The 13,785-nt window shown below is 57.9% G+C and overlaps 1 protein-coding gene across 1 annotated transcript in view; it reads right to left on the bottom strand.

Annotated features, from left to right (window-relative positions):
• Positions 1-13,785, bottom strand: part of LOC137424913 (A disintegrin and metalloproteinase with thrombospondin motifs 9) — a 218,665-nt gene that overhangs the window by 38,441 nt on the left and 166,439 nt on the right. The window contains exon 20 of the mRNA XM_078776082.1: positions 10,516-10,726. Coding sequence (XP_078632208.1) covers positions 10,516-10,726 — 211 coding nt within the window. The remainder of the gene's footprint in view (positions 1-10,515; positions 10,727-13,785) is intronic.

Below are 13,785 nucleotides of genomic sequence, written 5' to 3'. Positions count from 1 at the left end.
TTCGCTCAGGCGGACTCCCAGTTCGCCCTGCGTGGCATTACGGAGGACACCACGAAATACCATTACGTGGTCGCTGCGCTCGGCTCCGTGACCGCCGCCCACTGCCTGAGCCTCCTCCAGAGCTCGCCCGCTGACGGCAAGTACGACGCCATCAAGGCACTTCTTCTGGGTGCTTTCGCCCTCTCCCCGGCTGAATGCGCACGACGCCTGCTCGACCTTCCTGAGCTCGGCGATACGCGCCCGTCCGAACGTATGGACTACATGCTCGCGTTGCTCGGTGAGCATCCCTCGGATTTCCTTTTCCAAGAGCTTTTTCTCCGCCAGCTCCTGGCCCAGGTCTGGGTTGCCCTGGCAAGCACGACCATCACGAACCCCCGCGACCTCGCCAGGGAGGCCGACAAGATCGATTCGGCAAGCCAGCTCGGCGGAGCGGCGAGCCAGCTCGTCGGGGTGGCTGCCGGGAGCCCGCCCGCCGCCCAGTCGGTGCCCGCGGCGCGATTCCCGCCCACCCGCCCGACGCCCGCGATGCAGCTTCCTTCCCGGAGGCCGCCGGGCCGGCGCGACTGGCAGCGGCGACGCCGCGTCACCCGGTCCTGACGCGTCGACCGGAGCCCCCGCCAGACCCGGCCTGGTGTTATTTCCATGCCAGGTTCAGGTGGCAGGCCCGATCATGTCGACCCCCGTGCACGTTCGGCAAGTCGGGAAATGGTCGGGCCGGCGCTCACTACCAGCCATGAGCGCCGGCCGTTCCGGAAACCTGCTATTCATCGTTGACCAAGCGTCGGGGCGGCGTTTTCTCTGCGACACCAGTGCTCAGCTGAGCATCATTCCCGCTTCGGCGGAGGACAGGCGGGCCGCCATTTGCGGCCCCTCCTTAATCGCGGCCAACAGCTCTGCCATCCACACCTTCGGCCCACGCACCGTCGCCCTCCGCTTCGGCAGCCAGCTGTTTCGCTGGGAGTTCATGACGGCGGACATCCCCATGGCTTTGCTCGGGGCCGATTTCCTTTGTGCCCATGGACTGCTGGTCGACGTTAAACGTCGGCGTCTCGTCAACGCCGAAACTTTCAGCTCGCTGGCGTGCGCCTTGAGCCGTTCCGCACCCACCAAGCTTTCCTGCGTCCTCCCGTTGGCAGACGACTTCGCGCGTCTCCTCGCGGAGTTCCCGGCCCTCACGCGAGCGACGTTTTCGGCCGTCGCGGTGCGTCACGGCATCGAGCATCACATTCCCACTACGGGCCTGCCGGTGTACGCCCGAGCTCGCCGTCTCGACCCAGCCAAACTCGCCGTCGCCAAGGCCGAGTTTGCCGCACTGGAGTGCCTCGGCATCGTGCGGCACTCCGACAGCGCCTGGGCCTCGCTTCTGCACATCGTCCCGAAGCCGGGGGGCGGATGGCGGCCATGCGGCGACTACCGCCGCCTCAACGACGCCACTACCCCCGACAGGTACCCCGTCCCGCACATCCAGGATTTTTCCGCCCGGTTGGCGGGGCGGACCATTTTTTCAAAAGTGGACCTGATTCGGGGGTACCACCAGGTGCCCGTCCACCCGGCCGACATCCCGAAGACGGCCGTTATTACACCTTTCGGCCTCTTCGAATTCCTCTGGATGCCCTTCGGCCTAAAAAACGCGGCACAGGCGTTCCAGCGCCTGATGGACGGCGTGCTGCGCGACTTGCCATTCCTCTTTACCTACCTGGACGACATCCTCGTCGCCAGCACGTCCAGAGCTGAGCACCTCCTCCACCTCCGGACGCTGTTCGGCCGCCTCAGCGAGCATGGCTTGATCGTCAACCCGGCCAAATGTCACTTTGGTGCGGCGACGATCGACTTTTTGGGCCACCACATCACCCGGAATGGCGCCGTACCGCTACCGGCCAAAGTCGAGGCCATCGCCGCTTTCCCGCGCCCCCGCTCCGTCAAGGCGCTGCAGGAGTTCCTCGGGATGGTGAACTTTTACCACTGCTTCGTGCCCCGAGCTGCGCAACTCATGCGGCCCTTGTACACCGCCCTCCGTGGCCAGCCGGCGAAGCGCGACGTCATCTGGTCCACGGACATGGACGCTGCTTTCGCCGGCGCGAAACGGGCCCTCGCCAACGCCACGCTGCTGGCCCACCCGGTACCCCATGCTCCCATCGCCCTCACCACGGACGCCTCCGACTACGCCGTGGGCGCGGTTCATGAGCAATGGGTAAACGGGGCCTGGCAGCCGCTCGCGTTCTTCAGCCGGCAACTCCTGCCCAACGAGTTGAAGTACAGCACTTTCGACCGCGAGCTCCTCGGGCTGTACCTGGCCGTCCGCCATTTTCGCCACCTCCTGGAGGGCCGCCCGTTCACGGCCTTTGTCGACCACAAGCCATTGATTTTCGCCATGGCCAAGGTCATGGAGCCGTGGTCGGCCCGCCAGCAGCGCCACCTCTCCGCCGTGTCGGAATACACCACGGACATCCGGTACGTCGCCGGAAAGGACAACGCCGTGGCCGACTGCCTTTCTCGAGCCAGCGCCAACGCCGTCCACCTCGGCGTCGATTTCGCCCTGATGGCGATGGACCAGGCCACCGACGGCACGGTGCAGGTGCTCCGGGTGGCGGACACGGGCCTCCGCTTGGCTGACGTCCCCTTCGCGGACACGGTCCTGCTTTGTGACATCTCCCAAGGCCGACCTCGCCCCGTTGTGCCGGTCACCTGGTGGCGTCGCATTTTTGCTTCACTCCACGGCCTCTCACACCCGGGCCGGAAGGCATCCCAGAGGCTGGTGTCGGCACGTTTCGTCTGGCACGGGTTGCGACGGGACGTCCGCGACTGGGCCAACGCCTGCACACCCTGCCAGCGGGCCAAGGTCCACCGTCACACCCAGGCTCCGCTGGCTCCTTTCACCATGCCCGAGCGACGTTTCGACCACGTCCACGTGGACATGGTGGGTCCCCTGCCCCCGTCGCAGGGGTTCACCCACCTGCTTACCATGGTGGACAGGACCACCAGGTGGCCAGAGGCCGTGCCCCTCGCCTCCACCACCACCGCCGACGTGGCCCAGGCGTTCATCGCCACCTGGGTTGCGCGTTTCGGCGCACCGGCGGACATCTCGTCGGACCGCGGCCCACAGTTCACGTCCGAACTGTGGGGCGCGGTCGCCCGCACGTTGGGCGTTACCCTGCACCGCACCACGGCCTACCACCCCCAGGCCAACAGGTTGTGCGAGCGATTCCACCGCTCCATGAAGGCCGCACTCATGGCTGGCCTCCAGGACGACGGCTGGGCCGACCGGCTCCCGTGGGTCCTTTTGGGCCTCCGCACGGCTCCAAATGAGGACCTCCAGGTGTCCACCGCCGAGCTGGTGTACCGCCAGGCCCTCCACGTCCCGGGCGAGTTCGTGCCCGACGCCACCAGCCCCCGGTCCGCCGCGCGCCAGCGCATGGACTTCCAGGAGGCCGCCCAACGTTTCGCCCCGGTGCCCACGTCCCGCCACGGCGACCCCCAATCCTACGTCCCCCCAGCACTCCGCACGGCGGAGTACGTCTTTGTGCGCCACGACGCGCACCGGGGGCCGCTCCGGCCACCATACGACGGACCCTTCCGGGTCCTACGACGGGACAGCAAGTCCTTCGTCGTCAGCATCGGCGGCCGGGCGGACCGGATTTCGGTGGACCGCCTCAAGCCGGCCCACATGGACGTCGGCCAGCCGCCACGGCTGGCTCTCCCACCGCGGTGCGGCCGCCCCCGTCCACTGCACCCCCCGTCCGGCCACCCGCCATCACACCGGACCCCCCCCAGCCACACCACACCGGACCAGCCAGGGGTCGTTTCGGTCGGGTCATCCGGACCCCCCTCAGGTTGACCTTCCTGGACCAAGTCGATTCTGGGGGGGCGTGTGTAGCGACCCATGGGTCCCCCAAAGCTCGAGACCAGCAACAGAATCTCCCGGCCCAAGCCAGTGACGTAACCGGCGGCCAAACCTCGGCGCCGAGGTTATAATCCTTTGCACCTGTCGGTCACATGACCACCAAAGCGTGCCTCGCCTGAGAGGCGGGGCTTTGGTTCTGATGTATGCTTTTTGGTTTGGATATATATGCGAACCCGATAAACGGGCTTTCAGAGTTCCCGAGATGATTATACAATAAACATCTTCTCGGACGAGTTTGTGTCTTGTCCGTCACTTCGTCCGTCTCAAGCAGGAGCGCTGCTCCTTCAATACTATATATAATATCAAAACTGAAAAAAGGATGAGCAGAATTGTTTTGGTAAATTTTATGAAGGATTTTGATGTTTTTGGTGAGTTTTGTAGAGTTATTTACAAAGTGCAGCTTGATATATGACTAATTTATATGGGGAGGGAAAAGTGAGAAAAAAAGTGAGGAAGTATGGTTCCTCACCAAGGCCCACCCTCCAGTGGAAACCTGTAAGAAAAGAGACCATTGCTTGTGTGGATACGCCTGCTTGTTTACCTTGGTTAAAACTCATTAAGCACATCTACAAGATGTAGCTTATAAAACATGGCAAAAGCAGTCAAATAGCTGAGAAGACTTTCCTTTTAGCCCGAGTCCAAAAATGGATTCAAATTCAGTATATATGGTATGGTGTTGTTGTTTAATCTTTTACGGCGTAGCCCATCGGGCAAAGCCATCTAGAACAGTGTTTGTCCATCTGTATGTATGTATGTCCCCTCAAACGTATACCAATCAGAGCTGAGGATCTGGTCACATGATAGGGTGATGTGATTACGTGTGATGTCATTACGGCAGTACGGCGGCTGACTCCGCACACCGCCATTTTGATTTATATACCGTTCAAGCCAAACATATCGTCGAACCTGTAATATATCACAATCGCCATGCTCTACCTTTACGTTTTTCATTCAGTGTGAAACACAAACAAACCGATTGTTAAAATGACCATCAAATATCGAAAGCATCGGTGTTACGTCTCTTCCAACAAAACGGTACGTATAGGCCTTAGGCGTTATGCCTCATCTTCAGACCGCTTCAGACAAATTAAGCCAAGGTTTGTTAATACACGAGTGTATCATGTCAGTCGTATCATTTTCGTAAAAATAATAATAATATAGTAAATATAACCATAACACTTTAATCCCAATACAAAGTTAATGGATTGAAGCGGTGTATGGTTCATGAATCAGTGATAAGCGGTGTTCGGCACTAATATTAATAATCGCAGAAGTAAGGAATTAGCATTGGTTTTTTTTTATGGTAATATCATTTTCGAAAAAATGATAACATAACGTTAATATTATAGTAAATCTAATCATAACACTAATCCCTCCGTAGTGACTGCAAACGTATTGGAAGTTAAAATATCTCATCTTCTATATATTAAAGTAGCGGCAGTTTTGTGTCCGTTACGTCATTACGTCTGTGATGTCATTACGTCTATGATGTCATTACGACGGCTGACTCCACTGACCGACATTTTAATTTACTCTTACACCTGCTCACTACGGGAGCTGCAAGAAGGGTCATTCCTCTTTGGGGTATATAGATTACAGTCGATCTATGGTCGGGTCTCAAGAACATTGGGTGTGTGTTCATTAACCAAGTTTATTGTGGAGAGATCGCCAAGTGGTTTAAGCATTCGAGCAAGCACTCCATTCAAAACCGTTAAGGAACTTGGTTTGGCAAGCGCTAACTAGCTGCTTGGTAAATGAGCACACCTCCAACCCTTGTGGGGTATATAGATTACAGTAGATCTTCGTTCAGTTCTGTAAGTAAAACTTACCTCATAGATGTCGAGATTCCTCCAAATTTCTTTGTTTAATGTTATAAACAGCATTAGCGACTGTTTAAAAAGCTAATCATGCGTGTTTGTGGTTTATTGTGGCGGACACGAAAGCACTGACGCGGTGACATCACCCGCACACCAAGTGGGGATGGGCCACGCCAGGGAGAGAGGCGTGGCCTCACGATATACGCGGAGCGCGCAGCCCTGAGCAGTTTAGTGCTGCAGTTTGAGTACTTTGAATAAAGACTCTTTTATGAACCGCGTTGTCTGCTTGCTCTTTGCGTAAGCATTAGCGTGCGCAGCATCGCGCTTTATATGGTGACCTTGACGTTGGATCTGCCGTAGCGATCCTTCCGAACACGACGCCATTGCAATGGCCAACGACAAGGCAATGGCGATTAAACTTCCCGAATTTTGGGAGGCCCAGGCCGAAGTCTGGTTCGTTCAAGCCGAAGCCCAATTTCAGCTTCGGCGCCTCACCAACGACGACATGCGCTACTGCCACGTCGTCGCCTCCCTCGGGCCCGGCACGGCCGCTCGAGTTGTGTCCGTCCTTCGCCACCCACCAGACGGCCACAAGTACGAGGCACTCAAGCGGCTACTCCTAGCCACGTTCGGCCTCACGGACGACGCACGGGCCGACCGCCTCCTGGATCTCCCCGAGCTCGGCGACACGCGCCCGTCGGTCCGAATGGATTATATGCTGTCACTGTTGGGCGACGAAGCCCCTGGTTCTCTATTCCGGGCGCTTTTCCGTCGCCAACTTCCAGCGCAGGTTCGCCTCGCATTGGCCGGGACCGGGCTAACGGAACCCCGAGCATTGGCAGCCGAGGCGGACAGGTACTTCGCGGCTTCGGATACGCGGGCGAGAGTCGGCGCGGCCGTCACGGACCTCGAGGCTGATGCTGCTGATCCACAGCATCAGCTTCCACAGCATACGCAGCATGCTGATACGCCCCTCGTGACCGCCGCCACGCCCCGCCCACCGCCGCGGCGAAAACCGCCAACTCCACCGGCCTGGCGGAGCCAGCCACACTCCTCCAGCTCCACCACCTGGTGCTGGTTCCACGCCAAGTTTGGCCACGAGGCTCGGCAATGTCATCCGCCATGTTCCTTCAACAGGTCGGGATAGGTCCGGGCCGGCGCTCAATAGTGGCGATGAGCGCCGGCCGTTCGAGCAGCCTGCTGTTCATAACGGACACCTTATCCGGGCGCCGTTACCTGTGCGACACGGGAGCGCAGGTGAGTGTCATTCCCGCCGGCACGTCAGACAAGCACGCCGTGGGCGGGGGCCCCGCGCTGCTTGCCACGAACGGGACGCCCATCCGTACGTATGGAAAACGCTGCCTCTCTCTGCGTTTCGGAGGGCAGGTTTTCCGATGGACGTTCATCACCGCCGACGTGCCCATGGCACTGCTTGGCGCGGACTTCCTGTGCGCTAATGGGCTCCTGGTCGACGTAAAGCGCAGACGTCTTGTCCAGGCCGAGATGTTCAGCTCGCTCGCTTGTGCGCTGCCCAGCTCGTCGAGCAGCTCAACGAGCGGCTTGCCAAGCGGCTTGCCGAACGGTTCGGTTCCGGCCACGTTGGTCTGTACGCTTCCGGCAGCGGACGCATTCACCCGCCTCCTCGCCGGCTTCCCGGCCCTCACGCGGCCCACCTTCTCGGCGGGGGCCGTCAAGCACGGGGTGGCCCATCACATCCCCACCGTCGGGCCACCGGTCTACGCCCGGGCACGCCGCCTCGAGCCGACGAAGCTGGCGGTGGCAAAAGTGGGGTTCGCTACCCTGGAGCGACTCGGCATCGTTCGGCGCTCAGAGAGCGCTTGGGCGTCGCCGCTGCACATCGTGCCGAAGCCCGGCGGGGGATGGCGACCGTGCGGGGACTATCGCCGTCTCAATGACGCCACGACTCCCGACCGCTACCCTGTCCCCCACATTCAGGACTTTTCCGCCCGTTTGGCGGGCATGTCCTTCTTCTCGAAGGTGGACCTCATACGTGGCTACCATCAGGTCCCCGTCAGGCCGGAGGACGTCCCGAAGACGGCGGTCATCACGCCATTCGGACTCTTCGAGTTCCTGCGCATGCCCTTCGGTCTGAAGAATGCGGCTCAGGCGTTCCAGCGACTGATGGACAGCGTCCTGCGCGACTTGGATTTTGTCTACGTCTACCTGGACGATATCCTCGTCGCCAGCGCGTCCCGCGAAGAGCACCAACGCCACCTCCGCACGCTCTTCGAACGCCTGGGCCAGCATGGCCTGATTGTGAACCCCGCAAAGTGCCGGTTCGGCGCCGCCATAATCGATTTTCTGGGGCACCGTGTCACCAGGCACGGAGCCGTCCCCCTGCCGGCCAAGGTGGAGGCGGTGAAGGGGTTTCCGCGCCCCCGCACGATCAGAGGGCTGCAGGAGTTCCTGGGCATGGTGAACTTTTACCATCGGTTCCTGCCCCGTATCGCCCAGCTCCTGCGCCCCCTGCACGAAGCTCTCCGAGGTAAGCCGGGCAAAGGCGACGTTACCTGGACCGAGCAGATGGACACGGCGTTCACGGGCGCGAAGCTCGCCTTGGCTAACGCCACCATGCTCGCGCACCCGGCGCCCGATGCACCGATCGCCCTCACCACCGACGCCTCAGACTACGCGGTGGGCGCGGTGCACGAGCAATGGGTGCGTGGAGCTTGGCAACTGCTGGCGTTCTTTAGCCGGCAGCTTCGCCCGCCCGAACGCCGTTACAGTACCTTCGACCGCGAGTTGCTCGGGCTTCACTTGGCGGTCAGGCACTTCCGCCATCTGCTCGAGGGCCGTGCGTTCACGGCCTTCGTCGACCACAAGCCACTGATCTTCGCGATGGGCAAGGTCACCGAGCCGTGGTCGGCCCGGCAGCAGCGTCACCTCTCGGCCGTGTCCGAGTACACGACGGACATCCGGCACGTCGCGGGGAAGGACAACCCGGTGGCGGATTGCCTTTCCCGGGCCGTCGCCCACACAGTCCACCTCGGCATCGACTATGCCCGGATGGCAGCGGACCAGGCCGCTGACCCTGACGTCCAGGCCTTGCAGACCGCCGTCACGGGCCTCCGTGTCACCGAGGTGCCGTTCGACGGCGCAGGCGCGGCCCTCTTGTGCGACGTCTCCCTCGGGCGTCCTCGCCCCATCGTGCCCGCGGGCTGGCAGCGCCAGGTGTTTGACGCCATCCACGGCCTGTCCCACCCGGGCGCGAGGGCCTCCCAAAGGTTGATCGCCGACAAGTTCGTCTGGCATGGCCTCCGGAAGGCCGTCTGCGGCTGGGCCAGGACGTGCCTCGCGTGCCAGCGCGCCAAGGTGCACCGGCACACCCAGGCCCCGTTGGCCCCGTTCACGGTGCCGGAACGCCGGTTTGACCACGTCCACGTGGACCTGGTGGGACCTCTGCCCCCCTCGCGGGGTTTCACCCACGTCCTCACCATGGTGGACCGCACCACCCGGTGGCCGGAGGCCGTGCCCTTGGCGTCGACGACGGCGGCGGATGTCGCGCAGGCTTTCATCGCCACCTGGGTCGCCCGGTTCGGCGCCCCCTCAGACATCTCGTCCGACCGCGGCCCCCAGTTCACCTCGGAGCTCTGGGGGGCAGTCGCGCAGGGGCTCGGGGTCCGGCTGCACTGAACCACGGCCTACCACCCCCAGGCTAACGGCCTGTGTGAGCGATTTCACCGCTCATTGAAGGCCGCGCTCCGGGCCACCCTCCGCGACGGCGGCTGGGTCGACAGGCTCCCCTGGGTCCTGCTGGGCCTCCGGACGGCGCCCAAGGAGGACCTGCGCGCATCCGCAGCGGAGTTGGTCTTCGCGCAACCGCTGCGGGTGCCGGGCGAGTTCCTCCCCGACTCCACGGCACCATGGTCCGCGGCACAGCAGCGCTCCGCTCTGCAAGAGACCGCCCAGAGTTCGCCCCGGTGCCAACGGCATGCCACGGGCACCCACCGACGCACGTCGCCCCGGAGCTTCGCACGGCGGAGTACGTCTTTGTCCGCCACGATGCCCACCGGACACCACTGCGGCCCCGTACGACGGGCCTTTCCGGGTGCTGGAGACCGGGGCGAAGCACTTCACCCTGGACATCGGCGGTACTCCTGACTGCGTTTCTGTAGACCGCCTCAAGCCGGCCCACCTCGACGTGGACCATCCACCGCCAGTGGCCCGACCCCCGCGTCGGGGCCGCCCCCCTGCGGGCGGACCCCCGGCACCGCCCAGCCCCGCCGCCCCCCGGTCCTGCTGCCGGAGGCATCCCAGATGGCATCCCTGCATCCCAGACGCCGCCAGTCGCCAGGGGGCGCTTCGGCCGGGTCATCCATTTGCCCCGCAAACTGACCCTTCAGGTGCGCGGGGATTCTGGGGGGGCGCGTGTGGCGGACACGAAAGCACTGACGCGGTGACATCACCCCGCACACCAAGTGGGGATGGGCCACGCCAGGGAGAGAGGCGTGGCCTCACGATATACGCGGAGCGCGCAGCCCTGAGCAGTTTAGTGCTGCAGTTTGAGTACTTTGAATAAAGACTCTTTTATGAACCGCGTTGTCCGCTTGCTCTTTGCGTAAGCATTAGCGCGCGCAGCATCGCGCTTTATTATAATATTAAACAATCCCAGCTACACTGCTGTTAGACTTTTGGTCTTGTTTTTTCTATATTTGGAATAAAAAACACCCATCAAACATAATAATGTACTACAGATTCCCAAAAGTAGTCCTTCGTTATTTCTCTGTTAATTAAGAAATGTTTAGCAGCCAGAGAGACATGTTACCATATCCATACCTGGGACCATGCAGAGTACTGCCAAGCAGCATGGCGGCAGTCACCATCGCAGGCTTCCCGATTACTTGGCCTTGTCAAATGCTGGCATACTTCATCCTTCATGACAGCTCGGTTACGTTGGTCTTGGTCATAGCGTATGCATAGCACCTTCAGAACACGTTGGCCAGGACCACAGCGGGATGAGCATTCACCACGCTCACCGACCTCCCAGCTGCAGCAGACATGTTTGGTCATCATACAGTGAAAGTTGACGTGTTAGTGTAACGATTGTGATGACCATCTACAAAATACCTCTGTTGGTCTACCAACATAATACGTGTAATTTGAATGCATTTCACGACATCAGAACATTAAGTAACACAACACTAAAAATAAAATAAACCACCAAACAACCAATTTCATACATTCACTGTACCATTTTACATATAGATTCACATCCAAGGGCATACATTTTGGGACAGGTCAGCTGCTACTTGAAATGGTACCCTTATATCTAACAGGTCATTGGAAATACCACCTATAGCCATTGTTACCCTCGCCTGAGGAGAGGGTATTGCATTTGAGTCTGTTTGTCTGTCTGTCTGTTTGTTTGTCCGCACAGAATAAATGTGATTTTCTCTGCAACCATTGGTCCGATCGACAAGAAATTTTCACCATAGGTGCAACTCTACCTGTAGAATTTTTTAATTATAATTATGACGTCATAGGTCACGTGGTTCGGCCGCCATCTTGGAAAAACCGAAAAGTTTGCACCTCCATATCTCCAAAAGCGCTGCATAGAAAAAATTGAGACATGGCTCATTGTAAAGAACTCTCCATGGGGAATAAAATATGTTAATGAGACATCTATATATATATATAGGTGCCTCCATTATGACGTCATAATTCGACAAGTACAAAACTTCATCCGATCAAGATGAAATTTCTTGAGCATCATCTCGGAATAAATTGGTGGAGTAAAAAAAAAATGATGACGTCATCGGTCACATGGTTCAGCCGCCATATTTGTTTTAACACAAAAGCCTTAAAAACCACTGAAAATACATCCTGGCGAGGGTTTGCAATCTCTGATTGCTCTTTTTCTTGTTTACTATGTGTTCACCAAGTATGCCTGTCCAGAGATTATGTCTTGATGTCATGCATTATGTAATATATGCAGGCTATATCTAGGTTCATGGAAGAGTTGAATGACAGAGGGTGGAAGGTTAACAGAGTGCTAAAGGAATGAAGCAGAACAAAGGAACGAGTGATAAACGATAGCACCTTTAGCAGCTAAAAGGTTGATAAAGTGGTGATGTGTCAGGGCACATGAATTGGTTTAGCAAGAGCAGACATGCCAATCAGGATTGAGAGATCGTGTAAAATGGTGCAAAAACATTATATGTGGAAATATGCAACAAAGTAAGAACAATAACTAGAGAGTTCATAGAACATGTTAACCCGCAAAGTGTTTAAGTCGATACTGTAGAAGCCCAACATTCGCAGCAATGCGTTCCTGAAAAATGCAGAGAATGTCGAATCTACGAATGTTGAATCCGCAAATGTCGGGGCATTGTTTCAATGGGGAAAAAGGGGATAGATTCCCGGCGGTTCGTGATACATAATATCCAGTATCACCTCAGCCAGGAACTTGACGGCCAGGTTGGACCTCTCCACCCCTTCCTCCTTTTCACTGCCCTAATCCTCCTCAGAAACCTTAATTATGGCCTCCAACTCCTCCTCAGTCAGCTCCTCACAATGGGAGGTGATGAGCTCCTCTATTCCTCAGGCCGCATGTTTTCGAAGCCTTCCTCTCCCACGTCCTGTATCAACCCGGCAATTGGCTGCCTCTCTTCCGTGGTGTCGGGAAAACTTCTGAAGTCGTCGACTACCTGTGGCCATAGATTGTGCCAGCAAGTATGCATAGCACCTCCAGAACACGTTGGCCAGGACCACAGCGGGATGAGCATTCACCACGCTCACCGACCTCCCAGCTGCAGCAGACATGTTTGGTCATCATACAGTGAAAGTTCAAGTGTTAGTGTAACGATTGTGATGACCATCTACAAAATACCTTCTGCTGGTCTACCAACATAATATATGTATATATATATATATATATATATATATATATATATATATATATATATATATATATATATATATATATATATATATATATATATATATATATATATATACATATATACAGTTCATATTTAGATAGCCCCCAATCCTTGGTTTAACGGGAAACAGGGTACCGGTATATGCGTCGCTAGGGGCTATAGCGAGGTTCTTCTTCCTCTTCCCAATCCTTATCCACAACCACCACCACCACCTTTCATAACCCACATTCACAGCACTAGGCTGGTTACCATTGCATAAATAGACAGTTTTAGGAGTTGCGGATGACGAGAAGATGAGGCCATTTCGTAGGTGTTCAAAGCTCCTTTATTCGAACAGAAAGCCCTCACGAACGGAACTCGTACAGCATTTTATAGCGCCAAAACCCACTTCGGAGGGCGTGGCTTCAACAACCGTGCGCGCATGTCACGCCCACACAATCAGAAGCCCGTGCCAGTGGATTATGTCCCAATAAGGTAACGCGTGACTTCAACAACCGCGCGCACGTCACGTCCACACAATCAAAAGCCCGTGCCCGTGGATTATGTTCCAATAAGGTAACCGCCACATGCGCCCCCCCAGAATGCACTCGCACGGGCCGAAATGACTGATGACCCGAGCAGGGGCTGCGAGCGGCCTGGCGGTGGGTGGGCCAACCGGGGACTTACCCGACGGGGGATGGCCGCGCCGTGGGGTTGAGCCAACCGAGGGGCTGGTCAAGGCCTCGGGGAGGCTGCTGAGGTTCCTCGCGGGCCTCCCGAGGTTGCAGAGTAGGAGTAGTAGTTGTGCGAGTTGCAGCTTTCTACACGCGAGCTGTAGCTGTAGTTGTAGAGTTTTCGTGAGTTGTAGTTGTAGTATGTAGTTGCGCGAAGGTGACGAGCTGTGCTCGTTGGAGAAGGATCACCGCTCTGGTCGCAGAGGAGGAGCTTGGCCTTAGTGCGCGCGAAAGCTACGAGCAGCAGCACACGTTGGAGAAGGCTCACCACTCTGGTCGCAGAGGAGGTGCTTGGCCGTAGTGCGCGCGAAAGCTACGAGCAGCAGCGCACATTGGAGAAGGCTCACCACTCTGGTCGCAGAGGAGGTGCTTGGCCGTAGTGCGCGCGAAGGCTACGGGCAGCAGTACTCGGCCTGTGTGCACGAAGTTACGAGCAGCAGTACCGTTGTGTC

Source organism: Myxine glutinosa, chromosome 4 (assembly GCF_964187855.1).
Source record: "Myxine glutinosa chromosome 4, kmMyxGlut1.1, whole genome shotgun sequence".
Taxonomy (NCBI): domain Eukaryota; kingdom Metazoa; phylum Chordata; class Myxini; order Myxiniformes; family Myxinidae; genus Myxine; species Myxine glutinosa.
Note: the sequence above shows the minus strand (reverse complement) of the source record. Positions and strands in the feature narration are given on the sequence as shown.